This window comes from Thecamonas trahens, assembly GCF_000142905.1.
Source record: "Thecamonas trahens ATCC 50062 unplaced genomic scaffold supercont1.8, whole genome shotgun sequence".
NCBI lineage: Eukaryota > Apusomonadida > Apusomonadidae > Thecamonas > Thecamonas trahens.
This window is the reverse complement of record NW_013657672.1, coordinates 45,961-68,513: the sequence shown is the minus strand read 5'-3', so window position 1 is coordinate 68,513 and position 22,553 is coordinate 45,961. Positions and strand designations below refer to the sequence as shown.

At 65.0% G+C, this 22,553-nt stretch overlaps 6 protein-coding genes across 7 annotated transcripts; 3 read left to right on the top strand and 3 right to left on the bottom strand.

Annotated features, from left to right (window-relative positions):
- The first annotated feature begins 50 nt into the window (after nucleotides 1–50).
- On the top strand, nucleotides 51–4,328 carry AMSG_01997 (thioester reductase domain-containing protein). The gene has a single exon (XM_013905576.1). The coding sequence runs from the start codon at nucleotides 208–210 to the stop codon at nucleotides 4,234–4,236; it is 4,029 nt and encodes a 1,342-aa protein (XP_013761030.1). The 5' UTR covers nucleotides 51–207; the 3' UTR covers nucleotides 4,237–4,328.
- Nucleotides 4,329–4,677: 349 nt separating this feature from the next.
- AMSG_01996 (uncharacterized protein) lies at nucleotides 4,678–6,088 on the bottom strand (the record flags this gene model as incomplete). The annotated part of the gene is made up of 1 exon (XM_013905575.1): nucleotides 4,678–6,088. One exon carries the CDS (start codon nucleotides 6,086–6,088, stop codon nucleotides 4,703–4,705), a length of 1,386 nt encoding a protein of 461 aa, XP_013761029.1. The 3' UTR covers nucleotides 4,678–4,702.
- A 2,420-nt stretch (nucleotides 6,089–8,508) lies between these two features.
- AMSG_11682 (uncharacterized protein) lies at nucleotides 8,509–10,508 on the bottom strand. The gene has a single exon (XM_013905767.1). It carries the CDS (start codon nucleotides 10,175–10,177, stop codon nucleotides 9,743–9,745), a length of 435 nt encoding a protein of 144 aa, XP_013761221.1. The 5' UTR covers nucleotides 10,178–10,508; the 3' UTR covers nucleotides 8,509–9,742.
- Nucleotides 10,463–12,815, top strand: AMSG_01994 (uncharacterized protein). Its single transcript, XM_013905574.1, has one exon. The coding sequence runs from the start codon at nucleotides 10,717–10,719 to the stop codon at nucleotides 12,562–12,564; it is 1,848 nt and encodes a 615-aa protein (XP_013761028.1). The 5' UTR covers nucleotides 10,463–10,716; the 3' UTR covers nucleotides 12,565–12,815.
- A 39-nt stretch (nucleotides 12,816–12,854) lies between these two features.
- Nucleotides 12,855–16,166, top strand: AMSG_01993. Of its 2 annotated transcripts, none has more exons than XM_013905573.1 (2): nucleotides 12,855–12,980; nucleotides 13,836–16,166. In XM_013905573.1, the coding sequence occupies exons 1-2, from the start codon at nucleotides 12,912–12,914 to the stop codon at nucleotides 16,128–16,130; spliced, it is 2,364 nt and encodes a 787-aa protein (XP_013761027.1). In that variant the 5' UTR covers nucleotides 12,855–12,911; the 3' UTR covers nucleotides 16,131–16,166. The 2 variants fall into 2 exon arrangements, with proteins under 2 accessions (XP_013761027.1, XP_013761026.1); XM_013905572.1 differs by lacking the exon at nucleotides 12,855–12,980 and adding an exon at nucleotides 13,412–13,610 and having other exon boundaries at nucleotides 13,869–16,166.
- On the bottom strand, nucleotides 16,167–22,388 carry AMSG_01992 (uncharacterized protein; the record flags this gene model as incomplete). The annotated part of the gene is made up of 2 exons (XM_013905571.1): nucleotides 16,167–19,396; nucleotides 19,504–22,388. 2 exons carry the CDS (start codon nucleotides 22,386–22,388, stop codon nucleotides 16,180–16,182), a joined length of 6,102 nt encoding a protein of 2,033 aa, XP_013761025.1. The 3' UTR covers nucleotides 16,167–16,179.
- Between the last annotated feature and the right edge of the window lie 165 nt (nucleotides 22,389–22,553).

Here is a 22,553-nt window from a genome sequence, read left to right as displayed (position 1 = left end):
TTGGAAGGAGCCTGCGACTGCAGACGAGGAGAACATTGCTCTCCATTGCTCTCTGACCAACACACAGGGGACATACCTACGGACCTCGAGCTCGAGCTAAGTCGACCAAGCAAAAGGCCGATTCCTTGACAGACTACCTGACGAGGAATCGAGACGGAAGCACGAAAGGACAAGTCGTCTTCAAGCCTGGCAAAGTAGCGCCCGGCCATGACGTCACCGCCGCATGTGTCGGGAGTGTGGACAGGGACAGCGATGGCAAAGTCAGGCGAGGTTGATCACGAGCTGACGTGGGTGCTGACCCTCGCCCCGCGGCCGCGCTTTCCATCGGCCTTTGGCGCTGCGCTTGGGCCAGATGACTCTGGTGCAGGCTCGAGCGATGGAGCAGGTGAAGTCGAGGTGCTGATGGGATCGGTGGCTCGCCGGTTTGTGGATGTGTCCTCGCCGACGCGTCGGTACGGAGCGACGTACTCGGTCGATGGTGACGGTCTGGTGTGGCTCAAGGGCGTGTGGCGACCGGTGGATGGAGATGACGGCGGACCATTTGCGGCGTGCTGCACACGAGGCGAAGGAGCAGAGACAGAGTTCCTGGCGGGGCTTTGGATCGGCGAAGCTGTACCTCATCCGGAGCTTGCGCCGTTCTTCATCCCTACCAATCCGGTCATGTGGAGCATGGCGGTGGACAAGAGAGCTGGCAGAGTGTTTGGCGCGGGCTTCTTTGAGGACTCGGGCGATGTGCCGGGCTCGCCGGTCCTCACCTTTACGCTTGCCGGAAGAGTCGACGCCGCTAGCGGGGCGGTGACGGTTGTCAAGCACTACGACGCGTCGCACGAGGCGACGCATGGGTACGACGTCGAGTACACCGGCGCCATCGAGGCCGGGCCTGACGGGTTGAGTCGATTTACCGGAAGCTGGCGCAACGTCAAGGGCGGGTCTTATGGGGAGGCGACTGCGGTGTTGCAGCCGTCGACCTCGATCGCCACCCACATTTGCCTCTGCTCCATCTGCTCAAAGCCGGTCTTTCCTGGCGAGACGCGCTGGAGTTGCGAGGCGTGCGAGGCGTCGAGCCCGTGGTACTGCTGCGGAGCGTGCCATGTGTCGGACATGGCCGAGGCGCACGAGCACTACTCCGAGCTCGCGCCGCGGACGACATGCGAGCTCAATACAGCGACCGGGGCGTCATGCGGGCCGCTCATTGCCGATGCCTTTCGCCGCTTTGCCGACCGCCCGTTCATCGGACAGGTGACGCCCGACGGCTCGGGTGTGACGATCCAAAGCTACGCTGAGGTTGCGGCAGCGAGCTGGGCGTACGCAGCGTACTTTCGGGCCATGCTCGAGCAGGAGAAGTTCGACGGAAAGGAGCCGCCGCGGATTTTGCTGGCGTGTGATGTGTCGCCTGCTTACGTCCCGCTGACCCTTGGCGTCGTGCTCAGTGGCGCAGTGCTAGTGCCTGTTCACGCCGCGCTGGCAGGCGAGACGCTGTCCGAGCTCGCGGCACTGATCCAGCCGGCGGCGGTTGTGGTCGACGGACAAGTCGCGAGCAAGACCCAAGCCACCATGTCATGCCTTGTGTGGGAGATGGGCGAACTGGCAAAAGCAGCCAAAGCAGAGTGGGAGGCCGGGTCTGAGTTTGAGCCGGTTGTCCGCGGCGATGACGAGGTGACGGCGGTCCTGTTCACCTCGGGCTCGACAGGCACGCCCAAGGGCTCGATGTTTACCGAGTCGTTGATGCGGCCGTCGGCCGGGAACACGGTGGTCGTGCCGCTGGTGCGGTTCGACTTTCAGTCGTTCGATCCCACGTTTGTGCTCTCGCTTCTCTCGACGATGCGGCTTGGGCAGGTGCGGATCTTTGCGTCGTCGATGGCAAACATGCGTCGGGACCTCGAGATCGCGCGGCCGACCAACCTCGGAGCGGCACCGTCGTTTTGGGCTTCGCTCTACAACGAGTACCGTGCCAAAACGGTTGAGCTCATGGCTGACGGGGTGCTGGGACGGGCCGAGGCCGCCGCCGCGGCTGGAGCAGCCGTCAAGGCCTCGCTGGGCAACCGGCTGATGGTGGCGACGTCGGGCGGGGCGCCACTCTCTGAGCAGGTCGCCGAGTTTGCCAAGCAAGTCCTCGGCATCGATCTGGTCAATCTGTACGGCTCGCGTGAGACTGGCGGCATTGCCCGGGACGGGGTTGTCTATCCTGGCATCGAGGTCCATCTGGAGCCGCTGGCAGAGGAGTTGTTGGGAGACGTTGCTGCCGGTAGTGTGTCTGTGGGAGAGATCTACGTCCACTCGCCGCGGCTCATTCCTGGCTACTGGGGCAACGCCGAAGCGACGGCCGAGCGGTTCGTCGACCTGCACGGCGACGGGCGACTGTTCTACAAAACCGGTGACATCGGTGAGACCTTTGTCGACAGCGAGAGCGGGCGGATCTCGGTGAGGATTGTAGACCGGGTGGCCTCGTGCATCAAGCTTGTTTCTGGCGAGTGGATTGCGCCTGCGGCCATCGAGTCGGCGCTGGAGGCTTCGCCGGCCATCGAGAGCACGCTGGTGATGGCCGAGCCGCGGCAACGGAGTCCGGTTGTGGTAGTTGTGCCGACGGAAGCGGGTCGCAAGCTCGACGCCAGCGAGATGCTCACTGAAGTCCGGTTCTGGGCGCGGCAGGCCAAGCTGCGTCCTCTAGAGATTCCGCAAGCGGTCTTTGTCGAGCCGGTGGCGTGGACGGTCCAGTGCGGCGGGCTGACGCCGACGGGCAAGAAGCGCCGGGCAGTGCTGGGCAAGCGATACCGGGCGATCCGCGACGAGCTGTACAGATCTGGCAGTGCGAGCTCCTCCGCTGGGAGTAATGACCAGGTGACTGTGCTCGCGGGCATGCTGCGAGAGGCTGTCGATCGGGCGCTACCGGGCGCGTTGCCGGAGAGCGGCGAGGTGGGCAACGAAGTGACGCTTGCAGATCTTGGCGGCGACTCACTGGCGGCAGCGGTGATTGTCAACACGGTGGCGGGGGCTGCCGGCGAGGGCGCGCTGAGCATGGCCACGCTGTACGAGTACCCACTGGTGCATGTGGCGGCGCAGCTGGAGGCCGGGGTAAGTGGGACGAGCAGCAAGGATGCTGTGGCGTGGGAGCGAGCTGTCAATGCGCAGATGGCGGCGCTGGCGCCGGTGCTTAAGGCGGGGCCCGAGTCTAGGTGCGGGAACTGGGTGGTTGTCTCGGGCAGCACTGGCTTCCTCGGCCCGTACCTTGTGGCTGCACTGGCGGCGGCACATCCGTCTGCGGACCGGGTGGTGTGTCTCGTGCGCGGCGAGGACGATGCCGGAGCAACCGCACGATTCCGCGCGGTGTACGCTGCTGCCATAGGAGCGGAGCCCGAGCCACGGGTGGTTGTGCGGGCGGCAGATCTCGAGGCCGAGAAGCTCGGGCTTTCGGCCGATGTGTACGCGGAGATTGTGGGCGGGGTGGGATTGGTGGTGCACTCGGGCGCGCGGGTCAATCTCTCGCTGCCGTATGCCGGACTGGAGGCAGCCAACGTGAGCGGGACGCGGCGGATGCTCGAGCTCGCGCTGCTCGGCGGAGCGGCGTTCCGGTTTGTGTCGACGGTGGGGGCGGTGACAGCGACGGCGACGGCGAGCGAGACGAACGACGAGGACTGGAACGCGTGGGCGCCACACTTGCTTGCGCGCAAGTCGGGATACGGCCAGAGCAAGGCTGTTGCGGAGGAGGTTGTACGGCGGGCAGGAGCGGCGTGTGCGAGGCTCCAGGTGCGGGTCTTCCGGCCGACAGCGATCTCAGGCGCGGCAGACGGGGCGTCGAACGCGGCCGACTTTACCTCCCTGCTCATCAAGCTCATAGCCGAGATTGGCGGGGCGCCAGAAAAGGCAACCATGCCGCTTCGTTGGGCGCCAGTCGAGTGGGTAGCACGCGCGGTGGCGGAAGACGATAGGCAGGAGGTGGCCAACCTCTTTGGCGCCGGACCGACGCTCGGCAAGGTGGTGGCGGTGATGCGGGCTGAAGGAATCGATGTCGACGAGCTCCCGCTCGAGGCGTGGAAGGAGCGGGCAGAAGCGTTGGTGAGCAAGCAGCAGCACCCGCTGTACCCACTCGCGGATGTGGTGCGGCGGATGGATCCCCAGTCGGGCGGCTCGGTGTTGCCGCGCGGAGCGGCGCTCCCTGTGGTGAGTGACGCTTATGTTGCGGCGTGCGTGCGTGGGATTCTGGGGCTCGGGACGGCAGTGGCAGAGCAGAGAGCGTGACCTTAACGGTACAGCCGCCCGGGCGCGTTGTAGCGTGCCTCAAAGTGGGCAACACAGTACATGAGCAAATGATGTCGGGGAGAAAAGCCAAGCGAGTCATGGTGGAGCGCGGGCTCGCGTCAGCGTAGAGCGCGTACGCGTTGATGAGCGCGGCGTCCAGAATCCAGTACAAGATGGCGTACCACCACTTGCGCGGCCACGCCGATCGGCAAGCTCGTCCGCCGCAAGACGTCCTCGCGCCCTCCCGTCCCGCCGCTGTGTTCAACTCTGTCATGCTCAACTTCCCGGTCGTCGGGGTCGTCAACGACAAGCTCCGCACCGTCCGTGCCCGCCGCTCCTCCGGATCGGCGCCGTACGGCACCTCGCGCGCCTCGCCCATGCTCCTAGGTCGGGCACAGCGTCGGCCGGTGACCTGGAAGTCGAGCATCATCGAGTTGTACACTTGAACGACAGTACCGTTAAGGATTCAAATTGGAGGACAGGGAGCAAAGCTGGCGGCGAGGCCAAGGTGGTCGGAGACGAGCACCGGGTCGGGGTCGTCATGCGGGGCGACAGCGTAATGGTCAGCACCGAGGATGTCGACGTCGACGGGACAGAGAGCAGCCGGCGAGGGGCGAACGTTGCGATAGAAGACAAGGTCAATGCGGAGGGTGGCGTTGTGAGCCGGAAAGGTCGGGCCGTAGCCGTGGCGGCGACGGGGTGCTTGCGCAGCGGCGGCGTCGTACCAGGCGTCGCGGAAGCGGGCCGGGGTATGGCGGGAGGCGATGCGGCGGCGGCCGACGATAAACTCGATGGACTGGCCCCAGCCGGTGCGCTCGTTGGCAACGTCTGTGTTGAAGTCGCCCATGAGTAGCTGGAGCTTCGAGCGGCGACCCTGTGTGGCGCGGGCAAACGAGGCGATCTCGAGCATGTTTCGGAGGCGGGCGGTCGGAGTAAGCGACATGTGGGTCTGCAAGAGCTGGACGTCCACGCCCGAGGCGGTGCGGGTCGATGTAGAGAGGACGATGCGCTGGTGGACGTCCATGTGGTCTTGGGCGACATCGCGGGAGAGCAGAGCATACGCGGTGTCTGTCAGCGGAGTTTTGGAGAAGAAGAGCAGACCCTCCTCGACCCGACCGAGCGGCAGCTGCGGGTACGACATGGCGGGCTGAAAGGTAAAGTGTGGGTAGTCTGGGAGGAGGAGAGCGAGCTGGACAACCTGGTTGACCGCATCGAGGCCGCGGAGGTCGTGGCGAGCGAGAATCGAGTCGGGATCAAAGGCAAACTCGGGCGCGTCGCGGAGCGAGGTGTCGAGGCGGACCTCTTGCAGGGCAATGACATCGGGCTGAGAGCGGGCGAGAAGAGCAGCCAGAGCATGCGCGCGGTCGTTCCAGCGATTTGTGTTCCAGATGTTGTACGAGACGAGCTTGAACGACGGCTTGCGAGAGGAGGAGGAGGATGATGATGATGGGGTAGGATGGAGCGGGGCAAAGGTGTGATGGGTGAGGGAGAGCGGCGATCGATAGACGTCAGTGGTGAGGCGAAGGGAGTGGCGGAAGAGCTCGTCCTGGTGCGGATGACTGATGGAGAGGGAGAGGTCGAAAGCGTAGCCAAAGAAGACCGCCCAGTGTCTGGGGCGATATGCTGCATCGACGACCTGGATGATGCGCTGACTACGTCCGTCTGTCGAGTGTCTCAGCATGTGGATGGCAACGTCCGACGCGTTGACCAGGACATGCTTGAGCGGGTCCAGGCACATACCTTGGCGACCGAGTCTAAGGAGAGCCCAGTACGCCTCATCGATGACACGGGCGTAGCCATCGTCGCCTGGTATGAGACTCAGGCCGCCTGCGTGGCGGGCATAACCCGGCATGACCCCGCCGTAGGCTCCATCTGGCGCGGACTCGGCCGCCGGCTGCAGCAGTGCGGACGACGGGACGACTCGGGTGTGTGTGTGGGGGGGGAGGAGGATGAGGATGAGGGTGAGGGCGAGGGCGAGGGAAAGGGTGGGGGTGAGGAGGTGCATGTCTGAGAGGTGTGTGTGTGTGTTTGTGTGTGTGCGTGGGGTGCGTGGGGGTATGCATTAGCATGAACAAGAGTTAATGGTTGTGTGGGGGGTATGCATTAGCATGAACAAGAGTTAATGGTTGTGTGTGGGGGTATGCATTAGCATGAACAAGAGTTAATGGTTGTGTAGGGGGTATGCATTAGCATGAACAAGAGTTAATGGTTGTGTGGGGGGGTATGCATTAGCATGAACAAGAGTTAATGGTTGTGTGGGGGGGTATGCATTAGCATGAACAAGAGTTAATGGTTGTGTGTGGGGGTATGCATTAGCATGAACAAGAGTTAATCATGGTTGGCCTCCGTCCTACGTCTCATGCCATATCGAACGAAACGGCGGTTGAGTCGGACACTCGCCGACTCAAGCACCGACAGCAACAGCGACAGACTACACACATGACCAGCATCTGTCTCCATCTTCACCTTTGTCATCGACAAAGTCATGAGTGCGGGTGAATGGGTCAGCTATCTGCCCAAGCCCTCCCAGGTCGACGAGGAGCAGTCACAGACAGCCGTCCACGCCGTGGCTACCTCGCTCTCGGCAGGCTCAGCATCTTCCACAGAACTGTCGCAGGCATCGGCATTTGTTGTCGACATCAATCGCGATCCGCTGCTTTCGCTCTCGCTCGCACCGATGATTGTGGCCGCTGGCCTCGGCTCAGATCTGGCGCCGGCCATGGTTCACGCTGGCCTCGGCATGATGGAGGGTGCCCTCATGGCCGGCGTGAGCGAGAGCTTGACCAGCGATGGTGTGTCAGCGCTCCGGGCGTATGTCATGGCGCTGCTGGTCAACACAGGTCCAACCGACTCGCCGCTTGCTGGCAAGCTGCTGCCGGATGAGGTCTATGCTGCAGGCTTTGTGCAGAGCAAGATTGTCGACGTGCTCGTCTCACTGGCGCTCTCGCTATGGCCGACCAACTGGCCCGACCTGGTCGACAGCTTGGTGGCGCAGATGGAGAGCTCAAGCTCGCTCGAGGTTGCCGGCGCCGTCCTCTCTGCCGTCGAGGGATTTGTCCATGGTCTGTACCGGGCAACAAGGTTTAAGCCGACGTCATCGACGGCGCCGGCGGCCATCGCCCGCTCGCACGAGCTCAAGGACGCGTGGGCTGTAGTCGAGGCACCCATTCTCGAACTGGCTGGCAACGCGCTCCAGTTTGCCATGGGCGAGGCAGCTGGCTCGCCGGGCCGTAGCCTGGCGCCCCTCGCGCTTGCAGCGCTGCACAACATCATGCAGCTCGCCGACGTCGGCAGCATTCCGGCCGACGCCTTTCGTTCGCTGCTCGCAAGCGTGGCAGCTGCCGTCGACGATACCAGCGCGCGCAAGGCCGCACTCGGCGTCATTGTTGCGCTCCTCGACCGACAGTCGGATTCTGCCCTCGCCAACCACATCCTCGTAGTTTTCGACTTTCTGGAGCCGCTGATGGCGCCGCTGGCGAGCGATGCGCAGGTCGACGACGTTGCGCACTACGAGTTTGTAACGCTACTGGTAGCGGTCCTAGCCGACCTCGGCCTCTTCCACCTTGCGCTTGTGCGGCGGCGGGCTACTCGCGGCGAGGCGCTCGGCATCCATGACTCTTGGTGGTCGTACCTCGAGGCGATGCTCGCGCTAGCGAGTGCGCCATCGCTCAAGCTTGTCCAGCCACTGCCGCGGCTGGTGGCCTCGCTGCTGCGGACAGAGCTGCTGACGCCCGGCGAGTCCTCGACTGCAACCGTGGTGACCCGGATTGAGGAGTGCGTGGTGGCATGGTACCAGGCGCGGGCACAGATCCGCGGCGAGACCGCGATCGCACAGCGAGCAGCATACGAGTACGACGACGGGCCTGCTGCCGAGGCTGCGGCCGAGGCGCTCGCCGATGGCACTGACGCGGTGGTGGGCGAGCTGGCCAAGCTGCATGGGACAAAGACGCTGGTCTTTGCCGCCAGCTACGTTCAGGCGGTGTGCGGGCTGGTACCCAGCGGCGAGGCCGGGCCCGATTTTGGCCGGCTCCTTGCCGGCGCGGCGCGGATGCTGCGGGCGACTGTGGCGTGCGTTCCGCGGTGGGTCCTCGTCGATGACGGTCAGCCGTTGTCGGATGTGAGCCTGCTGAGCGAGACACGGGCACACGAAGACCAGGACGAGGCGCGGGCGACGTTTGGCGCGCTCCTGCAGTTTGTGCTCGAGTTTGTGAGCGCGCTCGGATCGGCGGCGGTGACGACCGAATCCGTGCTTGATGAGTACCTTCATCTCGTCGCTGCCTTCTTCCCCTTTATTTCTGCGCTGCCCGAGGCAGCTCAGCCGGTTCTTGATCTCTTGTTCTCAATGGCGACGGTCCGGCTCTCAGGCTCGGCGTCGGACGCGCCGCTTGATGCCGCCGTCGAGGGCCAAGGCACGTTTGAGATACGCCGGCGAGCGGCGCACGAGCTCACTCTTCTCTGCTTGGCGGCCGGCGAGCAGCTCGACGGATCACTGGCGCGACTGCGCGGCGAAGTGGCGCGACTGCGCGAAGCTCAGGCGGTGCTAGACTTTGAGACACCGCTGCTCTACGAGGCGATTCTGCTGCTCGCAGACGGGCTTGAGCCGGGCGCGCGCGACGAGCTGGTAGGCGGTATGCTGAGCGAGGTCATGCCGGCGTGGACCGGTACCGAGCTCGGCGGAGCGGTGGCGAGCCCCCAGGCGCTGGCGCAAGCGCTTGGTCTCGACGACGCGAGCAAGGCGCACTCGGGCGCCTCGCTTGGCTTCCGCAACTCCATCTTCCATCTGGTGAGCGTGGTCAACACGGTGTTTTCGTTCTCGCGCGGATGGCGGTCGGAAGCGGTGACCAGCGCCATTCCTGTGGTGCTCGGCCCGATGCTCGCGCTGCTCTCGTCGCTCCACTCGCTGCTGGCGCCCAGCACAGCTGCAGCGCTCCCGGACGCGTTTGCCGACGCCTTCCTCCTCCCACCACCAAAGCTGCTTGCGGTCAACGAGAGCGCATGGAGCTCACCGGCAGTGCCGTCATTGCTGCTGCGGCACGGGCTTAACCCGGGCGATGGCTCCAAGTTTGGCTCACCGGCAGTCCTTCTGCAGTGGTGGATGCATGCCGTGGTCCGCGAGCTCTACGGGGTCATCCACGTCGCGCTCGAGTACCCGCACGTCACCTGCGAGCTACCCGACATGGGCGCGGCGCTGGCAGCGGCGATTGTGGAGCACGTCGGGACGACGTCGCTCGCGGTGTTAGAGCCGATGGTGCAGAAGATCATTGCGCCGCTTCGGGCCCGGACGCCCAAAGCCCACCACGACTCGCTCCTTCACCCGCTGCTGCATCTGTGGACAGGAGCGCTCTTTGAGCGGCTCGTGGCCGAGTGGGAGGCGCTCGGGTCGGGCGCGACGCTCGCGGCGCTCTCGGAACGCCACGGGGCCGAGGCGGCGCAGGCCGAGGAGAGCCGGATCAACAACGCGCTGCAGGTGGCGACGCGGCTGCTAGCCTCGCAGCTGCGGTCGCTTTCATCGCGACTGCCGTCTCGCAACAACTCGGTCCTCGCAGCTGATGTCTTTGTCCTGCAGGAGCCGATGCGGTCGCTCTTTGTCGAGGCCTCGGTCAAGCTGCTGTGGTGGCCAGCGCCGCGTGCACACGTCATCGGCGTAACGCTCGCCTCGCGCGTGGTCAAGCTCTTTGCCGGCGACGACGCCTTTGCGCCGCTTGTTCCGCAGATTGTCGAGGGCATGCTCAATGTGCTCTCGCACGTGCAGACCGACTACGACGGCATCACCGTAATCCACGCCCTTGCCGACGCGTATCTGGAGCTGGCCTCCGCCGGCGCGCTCGACCTCCTGCACACCATCTTCGGCAATGCGCCTGGCGTCACTGCTCACGCCCTCCGCAGCGTCGAGGCCGAGATCTCGGCTGCGCCGGAGGGCAAGGCTCGTGCCGCCGCGCATCACGCCTTTCGCGGCCTCCTCCACCAAGTCACCTCGTGCAACACCTCACGCAACCTCTTCCGCTCGGCGGCGGCGGCCGTGACCGAAGGCGCTGTCAAGGGCACCATCATCGCGCCGATCCTCATCCAATAATTAATATGCGGGAGCGGAGAGCGGAGGAAAAAAAACCGGCCGCTTCAGCAGTTGTCGAATTGAGGGGGGGGGGGTTGCATATTGACTGTAGGCTGTCGTCAGCCACCAGCTGGTTGCTGCTCTCCTGCCCAGCCTTATCCAACGCGCTAAATTGGTTCAAAAGCGTGAAAAATATGCCGCGTCATTCCAGCCGCAACCCGCGCCTATCTAGAGCACTCCCTTGCGGGCGAGGAACCAGCCTTGTGACGTTGAGACAAAGCTGGCAAGGAGAAGCCATGCCGGACTAGTATCGACTTCAAAGCAGGTGGGCAGGAAACGTTGCAGTGGACAGAGGGACGTGGCGTTGGACTGCGAGCCCTCAGGCAATTTTTGACAGTTTGACTGGCGGCAAAAACGTTTGTTGCAGAATGTACCCACCCGCTCGTTCCGCAGCGAACACACGACTTCACAACGCGTGCAGAAGCGGCAACCATCTCTCTCACGGCTTTGCTTGGAACACCGACCTTCTACTCCCTGCCAAGCCACCAGTCTTCCTTCGCCCCTCTACTCGCACGACCGAGTGCTACTGTGACCCACTTAGCACGTTCTCCTTCCCCTTGGACTGTTTCTCCGCACTCCGCACCAAGCGCATCGAAGAAACCCCGACAAAGTCGAAGGCCTTTTTCCCGAACACTCGTCTGTTTCGTCTCTTTGTCCACCAACTAATCAGCAGCTGCCGCCAAACACTTCAGAACACGATGGATCTCAATGTGGCGACCGGTGTGGGTCATCCTGATGCGAGGACGGCCACCAACCAGGATGCCTCGTTTGCCATGTTCAAGCACTTTCTCAACAATCCCGGCCTTGAGCTGGATGACCTTGGACCGCTAATCACTCCGCCGCTTCAGCCGTACATGCCACCGGCATCGGTCATGCATGCCATTCCTCCGTCTGAGATGCCTTACATGGCCAAGTCAACCCCGACGACTCACTTTGGCTCGTTTATGGCTGACGAGGTGGACCAAGTGTCGGAGAACTCGCTCTTTGCTCAGCTTCCAGTCCCGCCCTCGGTCTCGTACGACGTCATGCACGACATCTACAACCAGGCCAACCGTCTCGACAACCCGACCGCCGCCGCCGTCGTGCCGAGCAGTATGGTGCCGCAGCCTGTGCCTGTGCAGTCGGTCCCACCGCCGACGTCGGGTCAGCAGCAGCAGAGCCGGAAGCGGGCTGCGCCGCAGGCGTCAACAGACGAGCCGACGTCGAAGAAGGCCAAGGCCAGCGGCAACAAGGGCCGCGGCAAGGCATCCAAGTCCAAGTCGCAGTCTGGCTCGGGCAAGCGCGACCCGGTGAAGCGGGCAGAGCAGAACCGGCGGGCGTCGAAGCGGTACCGCGAGAAGACCAAGGCGCGGTTTGCCGAGCTGGAGTCACAGCTCGACGCGCTCAAGGCTGAAAACGAGGCGCTCAAGAAGACTGACGACGCCGAGATGGCGTGTCGTGCGCGCGGGATGCAGTCGTGGTCGAGCGCGCTGGCGTGCGACCCGGATCCGGCGTTCAAGGGCGACGGCTCGTCGTGCATGGGCCCGACGCCGTCGTCGCAGCTGACCAAGTTTATTGGCGACGATGGTCAAGTTGTCGACCCGGAGAGCTCCGAGTTCAAGAACGTGCTGATCAACGCGGAGCGGCAGGAGCGGTACGACCGCGAGCGGGCAAGCGAGGACGCGATGATCCAGCTGCTGAAGGACATCGACCCCGACCCCACGGCGCCTGCCCCGCGGCCTTCTGCCTCCAACAAGTCGCCATTTGAGATCCTGACGGCGTCCAACCCGCTCGGGCTGAGCGAGACCCAGATTGCGCAGATGACCGAGCTGCGGCGGAACCACACCAAGGCTGTGGCGGCGATTCTCCGCCGGCGCTCTGCGCTCCTCTCATCGTTGCGGGCGCTGATGCGCGAACACATGGCACACCTCTACCAGCTCAAGGCGGAAGGCCAGTCCCTGGCCGACGTCCCAGCCGTCTCGGTCATGGCCGGCCTCATCCACTCGCTGCGGCAGAACTTTGCCCAGGAGACGCGCCACATGGACCGGATCGTCAAGGCCTTTTACAAGATGCTCAACCCGAGCCAGGAGGCTAGGTGGCTGGTCGACATGTGCAACGTCCGTTACTGCCGCTTTGCCGTCCTCATGTCGGTGTGGAAGGCGGCCCCAAAGCTCCGTGTGGAGACGTCGGACCCACTCGAGGCCATGATCAACGACTCGCTCTCCAAGGCCCTCTAGCCGCCTCCTGTGATTGGCCACCAGGCGAGACAAGGTCCCCACCCTCCAACGCGGGGCGCTGGCTCACCACGTGTGTGGGTGCCACCATCCCCTGCCCGAGGCGACTCTTTTCCATTGAATCCATTCCCGCACACATCCACTCCCAAGCATCACCATCCCTGCGTCCTGCGTCCTGCTTTCCGCCACATCGCCGAGTCGCACTACCATCTGCCCAACTCTACCCAGTTAATGCCTGCGGCGGTTGTCGCTTTGTGGTCGAGATGACCGGCGGTGACGTTGCGTTTGACAACTTGACTCTGCCCGCGGGGGCTCTCACACACACACACACACACACATTGGCCACGGCCATGACCATGACATCAACCACACCAAGTCTCTCCCACTTTGCCGCCAATATCAAAGCTCTTGATCAACAGGTATGTTCTTCCATGCCTCACATCGATTCCATCCGATACTATGACCCGTGACTTCATCGCCATCCATACCGGGATCATTGCCTTTGCTGTGTGCCCTCCCCTCCGACCCCGCCACCCTCCCACCCACTCTCCCCAACCACATCGTCCTGCACCCCTACCACCCGCATTCCTCCACCCACCGACACCTTCTCCGGATATGTTATAGAACATACTCCGCTGTACATATTCCCTCCTCAAGGTTGAGGCTCTCTGAGTATTCCACGGATGGGGGTTCCAAGTGTGCGTGTCTGTCTGTGTGTGCGGGTGCGGTCTCCCCAAGGTGACCTGCTGAGGGACGGGCGGTGTGCCCCCTCCCCCCCCCCCCCCCTTCCTACCCCCATGACATATATATGGGAATGTGCATGGTATGGACATTGACTCATCCATTGGCTGTGGGTATCTGAATGTGTATGGCTATGGGTGGGCATGTCGTCATTGGCGGTGTGTGTGGTGGTCACCTTTGAATTGGTCGTTCCTCTACTTGTGTGCCGTTGTCGTGCTCGATGGTCATTGGGGACGGTGATGGTGACGATCATGGTCATGGTCATGGTCATGGTCATGGTCACGGTCATGGTCATGGTCATGGTCATGGTCGGGTGCTGTGGTCGCCTTCTTGGTTGTGTTTCTGGTCGTGATCGTGGTCGTTGCTCTTTGTCCTGCTCTTGCTCCTACACTTTGCCCTGCTCTTGGTCGTGCTGCCCTTCCTGGTCCTGCTCCCCTGTGGTCCTGCTCCCGGTCCCGCCCCCGGTCCCGGTCCCGGTTCTGGTCCTGATCTCGCTGGCTTTCCAACCGATCTTCTACGCATCTCGACAACAGCTGTGTGTCATTCGATCCTTGTCGGCGGCCAAGCTTCGCCATGTCATCTACGCAGCACCAGGCGTGTCCCAGCTCAAGACTCACGCGCTGCGGTGTTCGGCCGAGGCGTCACTGCTGGCGATCTTTGTCGGCGGGGTGCCGGGCGTGACCGATAAGATGCTGGTGGCGTTCGCCAGGTGGCTTACATACCTCGCGGATCTCCGGCCGCCCCTCTTGGAGCTCAAGCTTCCACTCGGCCTGCCGTCTGGGCGGGTCGATCCGATGGTGAGCGACGGCTTGCCTGGCCTCTGGGGCGCGCTGCCCGAGATCACAGCGTCGTTCATTCGGTCGCAAGACCGGTACTGCATGATGCGCTCGCCTTGGCTCCTCATTCCGCCGTTGTCTGACGAGGCAAAGCTCTCAGCTATCGTCAGCTCTTCCGACCGTTTGGGTGACGTCGAGATCTACTGGTTCCGCGCGGACGACATGCTCAAGTCCGCCTCGCACGCTCCGGTTCTGCCAAGTGCAATGGCCGCACTCCTCCACGGCGTGAGCCATACCCACCATCGTACCAAGCGCGGCGAAACGCTGTGCTCCCTGGCGGATTCCGCGTTTGGCGTTTCAACACAGCCGGCCCAGGCTCCGGGGCAGAGACAACCACCAGCACCTTCAAGATCGAGCCCTAGTGCTGCAGCGAGACACACCACCAGCTCAAACAGCGCGGTCGCGTCGGCTGACGCGCGGGCGCGGATGTCCTTGGCGGTCGCGTCGGCGCTCAGCAGGCGGCCCAAGCCAGCGGCCAGCCAGAAGACGCTGACAGTCGACGAGCTGAGATCATACAAGTTCCGCGGGCGTGGATCCGACCCGTTCCTCGACTACCGTCATGAGCGGTACGTACTCCCGCCGTACCAGGCCATGCTCCCTGTTGGGACACGGACCTTTGCCTTTGAGCTCAACGTGACCTCGCTCCCGCTGTGGAACTTTTCCTCGCCTGACATCTCGTGTAAGCTGCTCATCGAGTCACGGCGGTCGCCAAACGCAGTGCCAGCAGTTACAGTGTACGTCAACCAGAAGCCGATCACGCCGTCGGCCGCACATCCGGCACCCGAATTGGGCAAGCACCTCATCGAGGGTCGCAACAAGATCTCCATCGTCCGCTCGTCGTCGTACCTGCCCGACATCATCATCCTCGCCTTTGCGTACGCACCGCGCATCAAGCCCGAGGCTGTCGGCACCACGCTCCTCCGCAAGCAACTGAAGGCTGCGGGGGACGCATCGCAGCTCGCCGGACCCACCCGGTCGCTCGCCGTGTGCGACACCACCATCGAGGTCTCGGGCGCCCAGGTCGCTGCCGCCAAGGCCACCTTTCTTCGCAACAACTTTGAGCTTCCCGAGCTGCCGGTCCTCTCGGTCAAGCTCTCGTTCCTCTGTCCGCTCGCCTTTGCCCGCATGCGCCTCCCTGCATGCGGCAAGCAGTGCACCCACGTCTCGTCGCTCTTCGACCTCGTCACGCTCCTCCAGGTCATGGCCCACCAGGGCCGCTCATCCACGCCCTGCCCCATCTGCAAGAAGCCGCTCTCCACCTCGGACGTCGTCGTCGACCTCTTTGTTCTCTCGCTCGTCACCTCGCCGCAGTTTGCCGACGAGGACTGTGAGGGCGTCGTCATCCTCCCCGACGGCTCTATCGAAGGCGCACACGCGCCCGAGATCGAGTACACGGCGCCGAATCCGTCTGCGGCTCCGGCGGCCGCCGAGCTCGCGGGCCCCTCCCCCGCGCCCACAGACGCGTCGTCAACCCCGCACCTGCCCGGCGCCCATGCCGCGACGGGCAACCCAAGCGCGCTCGCCCCGGCGGACACTACTCCGACTCCGGCGTCGGCCCTCTCCACCCCCACTGGCGCCTCCCGCAAGCGCAAGCGCGTCTTTGAAGCCGTCGACCTTACCCTCGACGACGACCCGGCCCCGGTCGTAGCGCCGCCGCCCAAGCGAACACATCCACTCTCTGGCCTCTTTGGCTCGCCGTCACCCGAGCCGTGCGTGCCGAACTCGTCGTCGTACGCGCCGACTGAACCGTCGTACGCGCCGACTGAACCGTCGTACGCGCCGACTGAACCGTCGTACGCGCCGACTGAACCGTCGTACGCGCCGACTGAACCGTCGTACGCGCCGACTGAACCGTCGTACGCGCCGACTGAACCGTCGTACGCGCCGACTGAACCGTCGTACGCGCCGTCGTTTGCGCCGGCGTCATCGCTCTTTACTCCACGCCCGCGCGCTGTGCCGCGCGCCGACGCTCCGGTCATTGTCCTCGACTAGCATCCCCCAACCTACCAAAGTCTGCCACACACTGTGTTCCCTGCGGCATCTAGTTTATCACGCGCTGGTGGAGCAGGCCACGGACAACGGTCGAGGCCTCAAGAGCCTTGGCGAGCGTCGCCAGCCCGGCAGCGTCGACCGGCTCGGCGGCGGTGGCGTCGATCGAGGCATACCACGCCACGCCGGTCATGCGCTGCCGCTTCTCGGCAGCCAGCTCGGGCGAGGCCTCCTCCAGCGACGGCCCGTACCGCCGCCACATATACGCCTCAATGAGCTCGAGCGTCTTGGCCACGCCGATCTTGTTGAGGGCGACCTTGATTTTTTGCGAGGCGTAGACGAGCGCCCAGAGCGCGTCGGTGACCAGCGCCCACCGTGTGGCCGCCTCAGCATCGGCCTCGGGCGTTGGTTGCATCGGGAGCACCAGGAGCTTGCGAGTGAGCCCGGCCAGCCGCCCGGCCTCCAGAAAGTGGACCTTGGCCTCGCGGCAGTGTGCCATGTTGCGGACGACCTTGAGCGCCGCTAGGCCGACCTCCGAGTGAGGCACGCTGAGCGCGATGCGGTGGAGGCCGCCAAAGAGGCCACGGACCTTGGTGGCACGCTCGGCACCACCGGCGCATGATGTGAACGAGATCCAAAAGTTGAGGACTGGAGCGAGCTCGCGGTCGACGACCTTCTCGGTCCGCTCGACCCCATCGGCGCCACGGAGGACCACTGCGGCAAGACTGTGGTCGATCTTGGTCTTGAGCAACTGGGCGCGGACCTCGGAGCCGCGGGCAAGCTCTCCGAGCAGCGCGAGCACGTCTGGATACGTCCCGTCGCGCGGCGGCGACTCGACTCGCGCCGTCAGCGCGCGGAGCAGCTCGCTGTGCTCGGCGATCGCCCGCAGTGAAGCCGGCGAGTCGGCAGCGAGATTGGCAACTAGGCCGAGGCACGCCCGGACAAGGGTAGTGCGATGCTCGCACGCCGTCGGCCACTTGGTCGAGGTGATCCGCGCCAGCGCGCGGTGGACAAACGTGATGACTCCTGCCTCGATGGCCTGCGCCTTGGCGTCAGCCACCCGAAGGACACCGGCCTTGAGCAGTGCGAGCGTGTTGAGAACCTGTGCCACCGCCAGGCTGCGGGTCATCGAGGTCAAGCCCGGCCGCGAAGCGAGCTCTGAGCCTGCGCGTGCGGTTTCCGAGTCGAGCTTGGTCACCAGCGACATGGCTTCTGACGCCTCGCGGCGGAGCGAGATAAACTCGCCGGCGAGCGCCGCCAGCTCGACGCTCGAGTCGGAGCCGAGCCAGAGCGCCGCCAGCGCGCACGCTGTGTGCGCCCGCGCCGCCTCCAACGCTGCCAGTCCGTGAAGCGAGTGCGGGACCGACCACGCAAAGACAACATCCGAGGTGTGCAGCTCACGGTAGAGCGCGAGCAATTGCGAGCCGAGGAGCGCGCCCGGAATGACCGAGGCTTCGAGCTGGTGAGGCAGCCAGAACCCGTCAACCTCACTCGGGCTCACCATCTCGTCCAGGACGGGCCGCAAGAGTGCAGAGCCAGGCTGGTCGCAGCCGAGGCACGCAGCGACAGCCAGCGCGATGCCGACCCGGGCGTCTAGCGAGGCACTCGCCGGCCCGGCTGCGAGCGCCAGGGCCAAGGCCAGCACACGCCCGTCACGACCGCAGATGGTTGCACGCGCCGGTGGCCGGAGCTCCTGCCAGGCAAACGCCAACAGCCGGCCACAGGCACCGACCAGCTGCGCCGAAGCGAGCCCGGCAAGGCCGCGAGTGAAAGCGTCCGGATGGGCGCCAACATAAGCTGCAAGCGACGGACCATACTCGGCCGACTTGCCCGCGAGATGCAGGTGACCCGGGGAGGCTAGCAAGCTAATCAGCGTCGGAACAAGCGGGAGCGTTGCGACCAAGTATGACCGGGTCTCACGCGCCGAGGCAGCGAGCCCATGCAGTGCAGTGCAAAAGAGAGCGAGCGAGGCAGCGTGCGGGCTCGAAGCAGCCTGCAAGTGCTTCCACGCCGCGCCTGGACCGGCCGCCGCACAGTCGTCGCCGGCAAGGCCGAGCGCGGACAGGAGCGCCTGCGATCGGCTCACAAACGAGGCAGCCGACGCCAGGTCCAAAACACGTGACCAGAGCCGGGTCTGGAGCGCAACGGCCGAGATGTGGGCAGCGTCATCGGGCGAGGCGACCGACACCAGCGCCGCCATCATGCGGGCAGCACCGTGGACAAAGGCCGGCGGGGCGGTAGGCTCGGCAAGCAGCTCGGCAAGCGCCTCCAACGCCGGGGCCCAGACCCGAGACGGGACCTGGTCAGGCGCGGCGAGGAGCAAGGCGGCGGCAGCGGCATATGCAGAGGCCCGAACGCCGTACGGGGAGCGATGATCGGCGGCGAGCTCAAGTGCCTCGACGAGCAGGCGCGGATGGGCCGCGGCAAACGCTGGTGCGGCGCGACTGGTGTCCGCCACCATCCAGGCGACGGTCCGCCACGCGGTGGCGCGAACGGCTGACACCTGGTCGTGCATGAGGCCGCCGAGGCAGGCGACGACAAGGCTCAGCGTCTTGTCGTCGAGACCGGCAGCCAGGTGCGGGCCGTCCCAGGCTGCGGCGCGACGGGCAAGCGCCTCGATGACTGCGAGGCGGTCGGCGAGGAGCGGTCGCTTTGAGTAGGCGGCAGGGGCATTGAGACCGACGGTCGTGATGGAGGCTGGAGCACCCGGTGCAAGGAGCTGACGAGCCCATGCAAAGAGGAGGGTACCCGCATCGGCGTGGCGCGAACGACCAAGGTTGCCCGGAGCGGCGGCGAGGATGGCGGCAAAGGTGGAAAGCCCTGTTCGCGCTACCAGGCCGTGCAGGTGGATGGCAGGCGCGGTTCGGGTGGCGTGCGGGAGCGCCGGCGCAACAAACGTGTCAAAGGCACCGCACGCTAGCTGTTCCCAGGTCGACGGCGACCAGCGTTCAGTGTGTGACGGAGAGGCGAGGAGGAGAGTAAGCGCCTTGAGCGAGTAGTAGACTGCGCGAGCGGCAAGGAGCGCCGCCAGCTGAGCCGGTGCCAACTCGGAGGCCGCCAGCCCGTCGGAGACCTGGTGGACTGGCGAGGCCCAAAGCGGGACCAACCAGCGTGGGAGAGCGTTGGCAAAGTCAAGCGCATCTTGCGAGTTGGGCGCGACGGCGACAGCGGCAGAAGCAAGATCAAAGGCGGCAGCGACAACGTCCATGTCCGGCAGGTCGATGGCGTCGGGACCGAGATCGGCAGTGGGGCAAGCCAGATGCCAAGCGCTTCAGACCAAGGCACTTCTGCGAGCGCGTCGCAGGCGTCGGGCCGCCAGCGGAGATGGGCAGCGAGGGTCCGGGCGGCGTCGACAAAGCGATCCGGATTTGTCGACGACGGCGAGAGCGCAATAGCGCGCCAGGCCTCGCGCCAGACAAGGGTGAGATCCCAGGCATGGAGGGTGGATGGCGCCGGCATGCCAGCGGAGGTCTTGGCGTCGAGCGCGTCGGTGACAAGCCGGAGCGCGAGCGGCGGAGCATGCGTGGCGGCGGTATGCGGCGCGAGCACCATGTCAAACGAGTGAGTTCCAAACGGGAGGGTGAAACCGGTGTGGAGGACGCGCGGGACAGCAAGGACAAACGGCGACGGTGGGACAAGATCGGCAACGTCTTCGACAGCAGCGACGTCTGGGAGGCCGACAGCGAGCACAGCCGGGTCAAAGAGCATGACGCCAAAGACGTAGACGGCGGCAGCACGTGGAGCAGGATCCGCAGCCAGCAGCCAGGTGAGGAGCGTCGATGCTGCGTCAACGTCGGCTGTGAGGCGGGCACCATGGGCCGGGGCGTAGCCAAGAGCAAACGCCAGGATCCATAGGAGGATGGCGGCACGCGCCGGACGGGCAGACTCCAGGTGGGCAACGAGGGTGGCGGGCAGGTCGGGCACCGAGCCGAGGAGGACCTTGACAAGGAGAGGAGCAGCGGTGATCATGGCGAGGAGCTCGTCGCCGGCAGCGGCGACAACCGCCGGCTCAAAGTCAGCATGATCGCCGCCGGTAAAGATGTGGAAGAGATTGGCAGCGTGCTCAGCCGATGCGTCCGAGACCGGACGGTGCGCGCGGAGCGCGAGCCGGGCGTCGGACGCCGGAAGAATGAACAGGTCCGGCGTGAGGTCGGCGGTGAGGGCGGACGTTGCTGCCGGGTCAATGAGCTCGAACGGAGGCGGAAGCGGGACTTCCGAGACGTGGGCGTGGAGCTCGCGGATGGCTTGAGCCGATGCCCAAGGCGCGGCGTGGAAGACAAGCCGGACCTTGGCGGCGAGGGCGGCTTCGTCGGTCATGGCCTGCGAGAGGAGGTTGAGGATGCCGGCCAGCGCTGATGAAAGCATCGGGTTGTCAAGCCGGAGCTGGAGCCACGGCACGTAGTCGAGGAGGACGTCAAGCTCAGGCTCGCCGGCCGGGACGGCTGTCACCATGGTGACAAGGAGATCGGCAACAGCCGGCGCGAGCGAGGGGAGGCCGAGCAAGTGAACAAGCAGCAGGTGGAGAACCGGGCGGGCAAAGAGGAGGCTGCAGGCAAGCGGTGAGGTTGCGGCAGCAGTGAGGCCGGCGAGGAGGCCGGTAATGGGCTCGGGTGCAACGCTGGCACAGGCGAGGAGGTCGACGACAATGGCGACGGCGGCAGACTCTGCCAGAAGCGGGGCAAACGCGCGGAGCGCGTCGGCAGCGGCGGCAGAAGTAAAGCCAGAGCGAGCAGTGCCCACGTGGCCGAGAGCAAGAGCAAGAGTGGCTCCGAGCGAGTCGATGTCCGCCCCGGCAGCGGCGGCTACAACGTCAAGCGAGGGTGCCGAGGCGGCAGGGACCGCGAGTGCAGTGGCAAGGCTGGCGAGAACCTCAAGAGCGGAACGGACCGAGTCCAGGAGCTGAAGAGCCTCGACCGACGGTGCGTTGACGGCAACGAGGTATGACGCAAAGGTGGTCTTGGCAGGGTCGAGCGCTTGGTGGAGCTCGGCGTCGAGAACGAGCTGGATGAGAGCCGCGTCGAGCGCGGGATCGAGTGATGTGCCGTCAGCAACGAGGTGTGCGGTGAGCCAGACGTCGATGACGTCGGCGGTAATGTGCACAAGGAGCGGTGAGGTGTGCGGCGAGTCGAGGTGTGCGGCGAGGGCGGAAGCGAGCGAGGCGGCAGCCGGGCGGGCGAGGGCGGCGAGCTGCTGGCGTGGGAGGAGGGCGAGGACTCGTGCGTAGAGGGCAAGTGCGGGCGCGAGGGCGGCACAGACCGGAGCATGGAGCCGCGAGGCGGCGGCCAGCGGGGCGAGCCGGGTAAGGATGCGGGCGAGGGTGTTGTGCAGAAGGCCGAGGACTGGAGGCGCAAACGGCGACGGGCCTGGTGCCGAGGCGGCCGGGGCGTAGTCGAGGGCGGCCCGAGCGAGGGAGAGTGCAGCCGATGTGCGGTCGAGCCAGGCGGTGAGGCAGCGGAGGGCTAGCAGCTCGAGGTCGTAATGCGTGGCGACGTCGGGCGAGCCGGTGTTGATGAGCAGCGAGATGAGGCCCTGAAGCGGGGTACCAGCGGCGAGGACTGCCAGCGGCGGGTAGTCAAAGACGATGCGCGACTCAAAGTCGTGAAGCGCTTCGAGGAGCGGGCCGGGCGCGTCGCGACAGAGCGCGTCGCCGGCAGCAAGCAGTGCGTCGACGTCCGCCGGCGGGAGAGTGCGGAGCAGGTCATCCATAGAAGAGGCGAATCCCGCGTCGTCATCGGGGAGGCGAGCCCGGGGACGGAGGAGCGTCGTTAACTCGGCGTAGGCCTTGGATCCCGGGAGGCTCTCGAGTTTGGCCTGGTGGCTGGCGGGCTGCGGCGGCGGGGCGAGGAGGAGCTGTGGTTCGAGGTGGAGCAAGGCGTCGCGGAGCGCGTCGACTTGAGGGATGCAAAAGGGCGGAAGATCGGGTCGAAGAGCGTTGAGAAAGGGAACGGCACCAGCGCGGAGTAGGGCAAAGCCAAAGACCTTGGGATGGGAGTTTGTGAGAGTAGCCATGAGCTCGAGAGCCTTGCGTGGGAGGACCACGTTGTCAAAGTTGAACCAGGAGAGGAGGGCCGGAGGGAGCGAGGCCTCATGAACTAGCTGAGCAGGAACGACGAGCCCATGGTGTAGCTTGAAGACTAGCGAGTCGAGCGCAGCCGACCGGACCGACGGAAGTTCCGACGAGAGCTTGTCAAGGAGCGGCCGGAGCTTGTCCCTGGTGAGCCAGTGGCGTTTTGGCGCCAACGCGGGTTGCGACGATGACATGTGGGTGTGGAGAGGCGGAGGCGGCGAATACTGAACAGGGTTGTGTGGGACGGTGAGTTGAGATATGTGTGTGTGTGTGTGCGTGTGTGTGTGGTGTGTGTGTGTGGTGTGTGTGTGTGTGTGGTGGGGTGGGGGTGGTGGTGTGGTGGTGTGGGCGGGGGATAC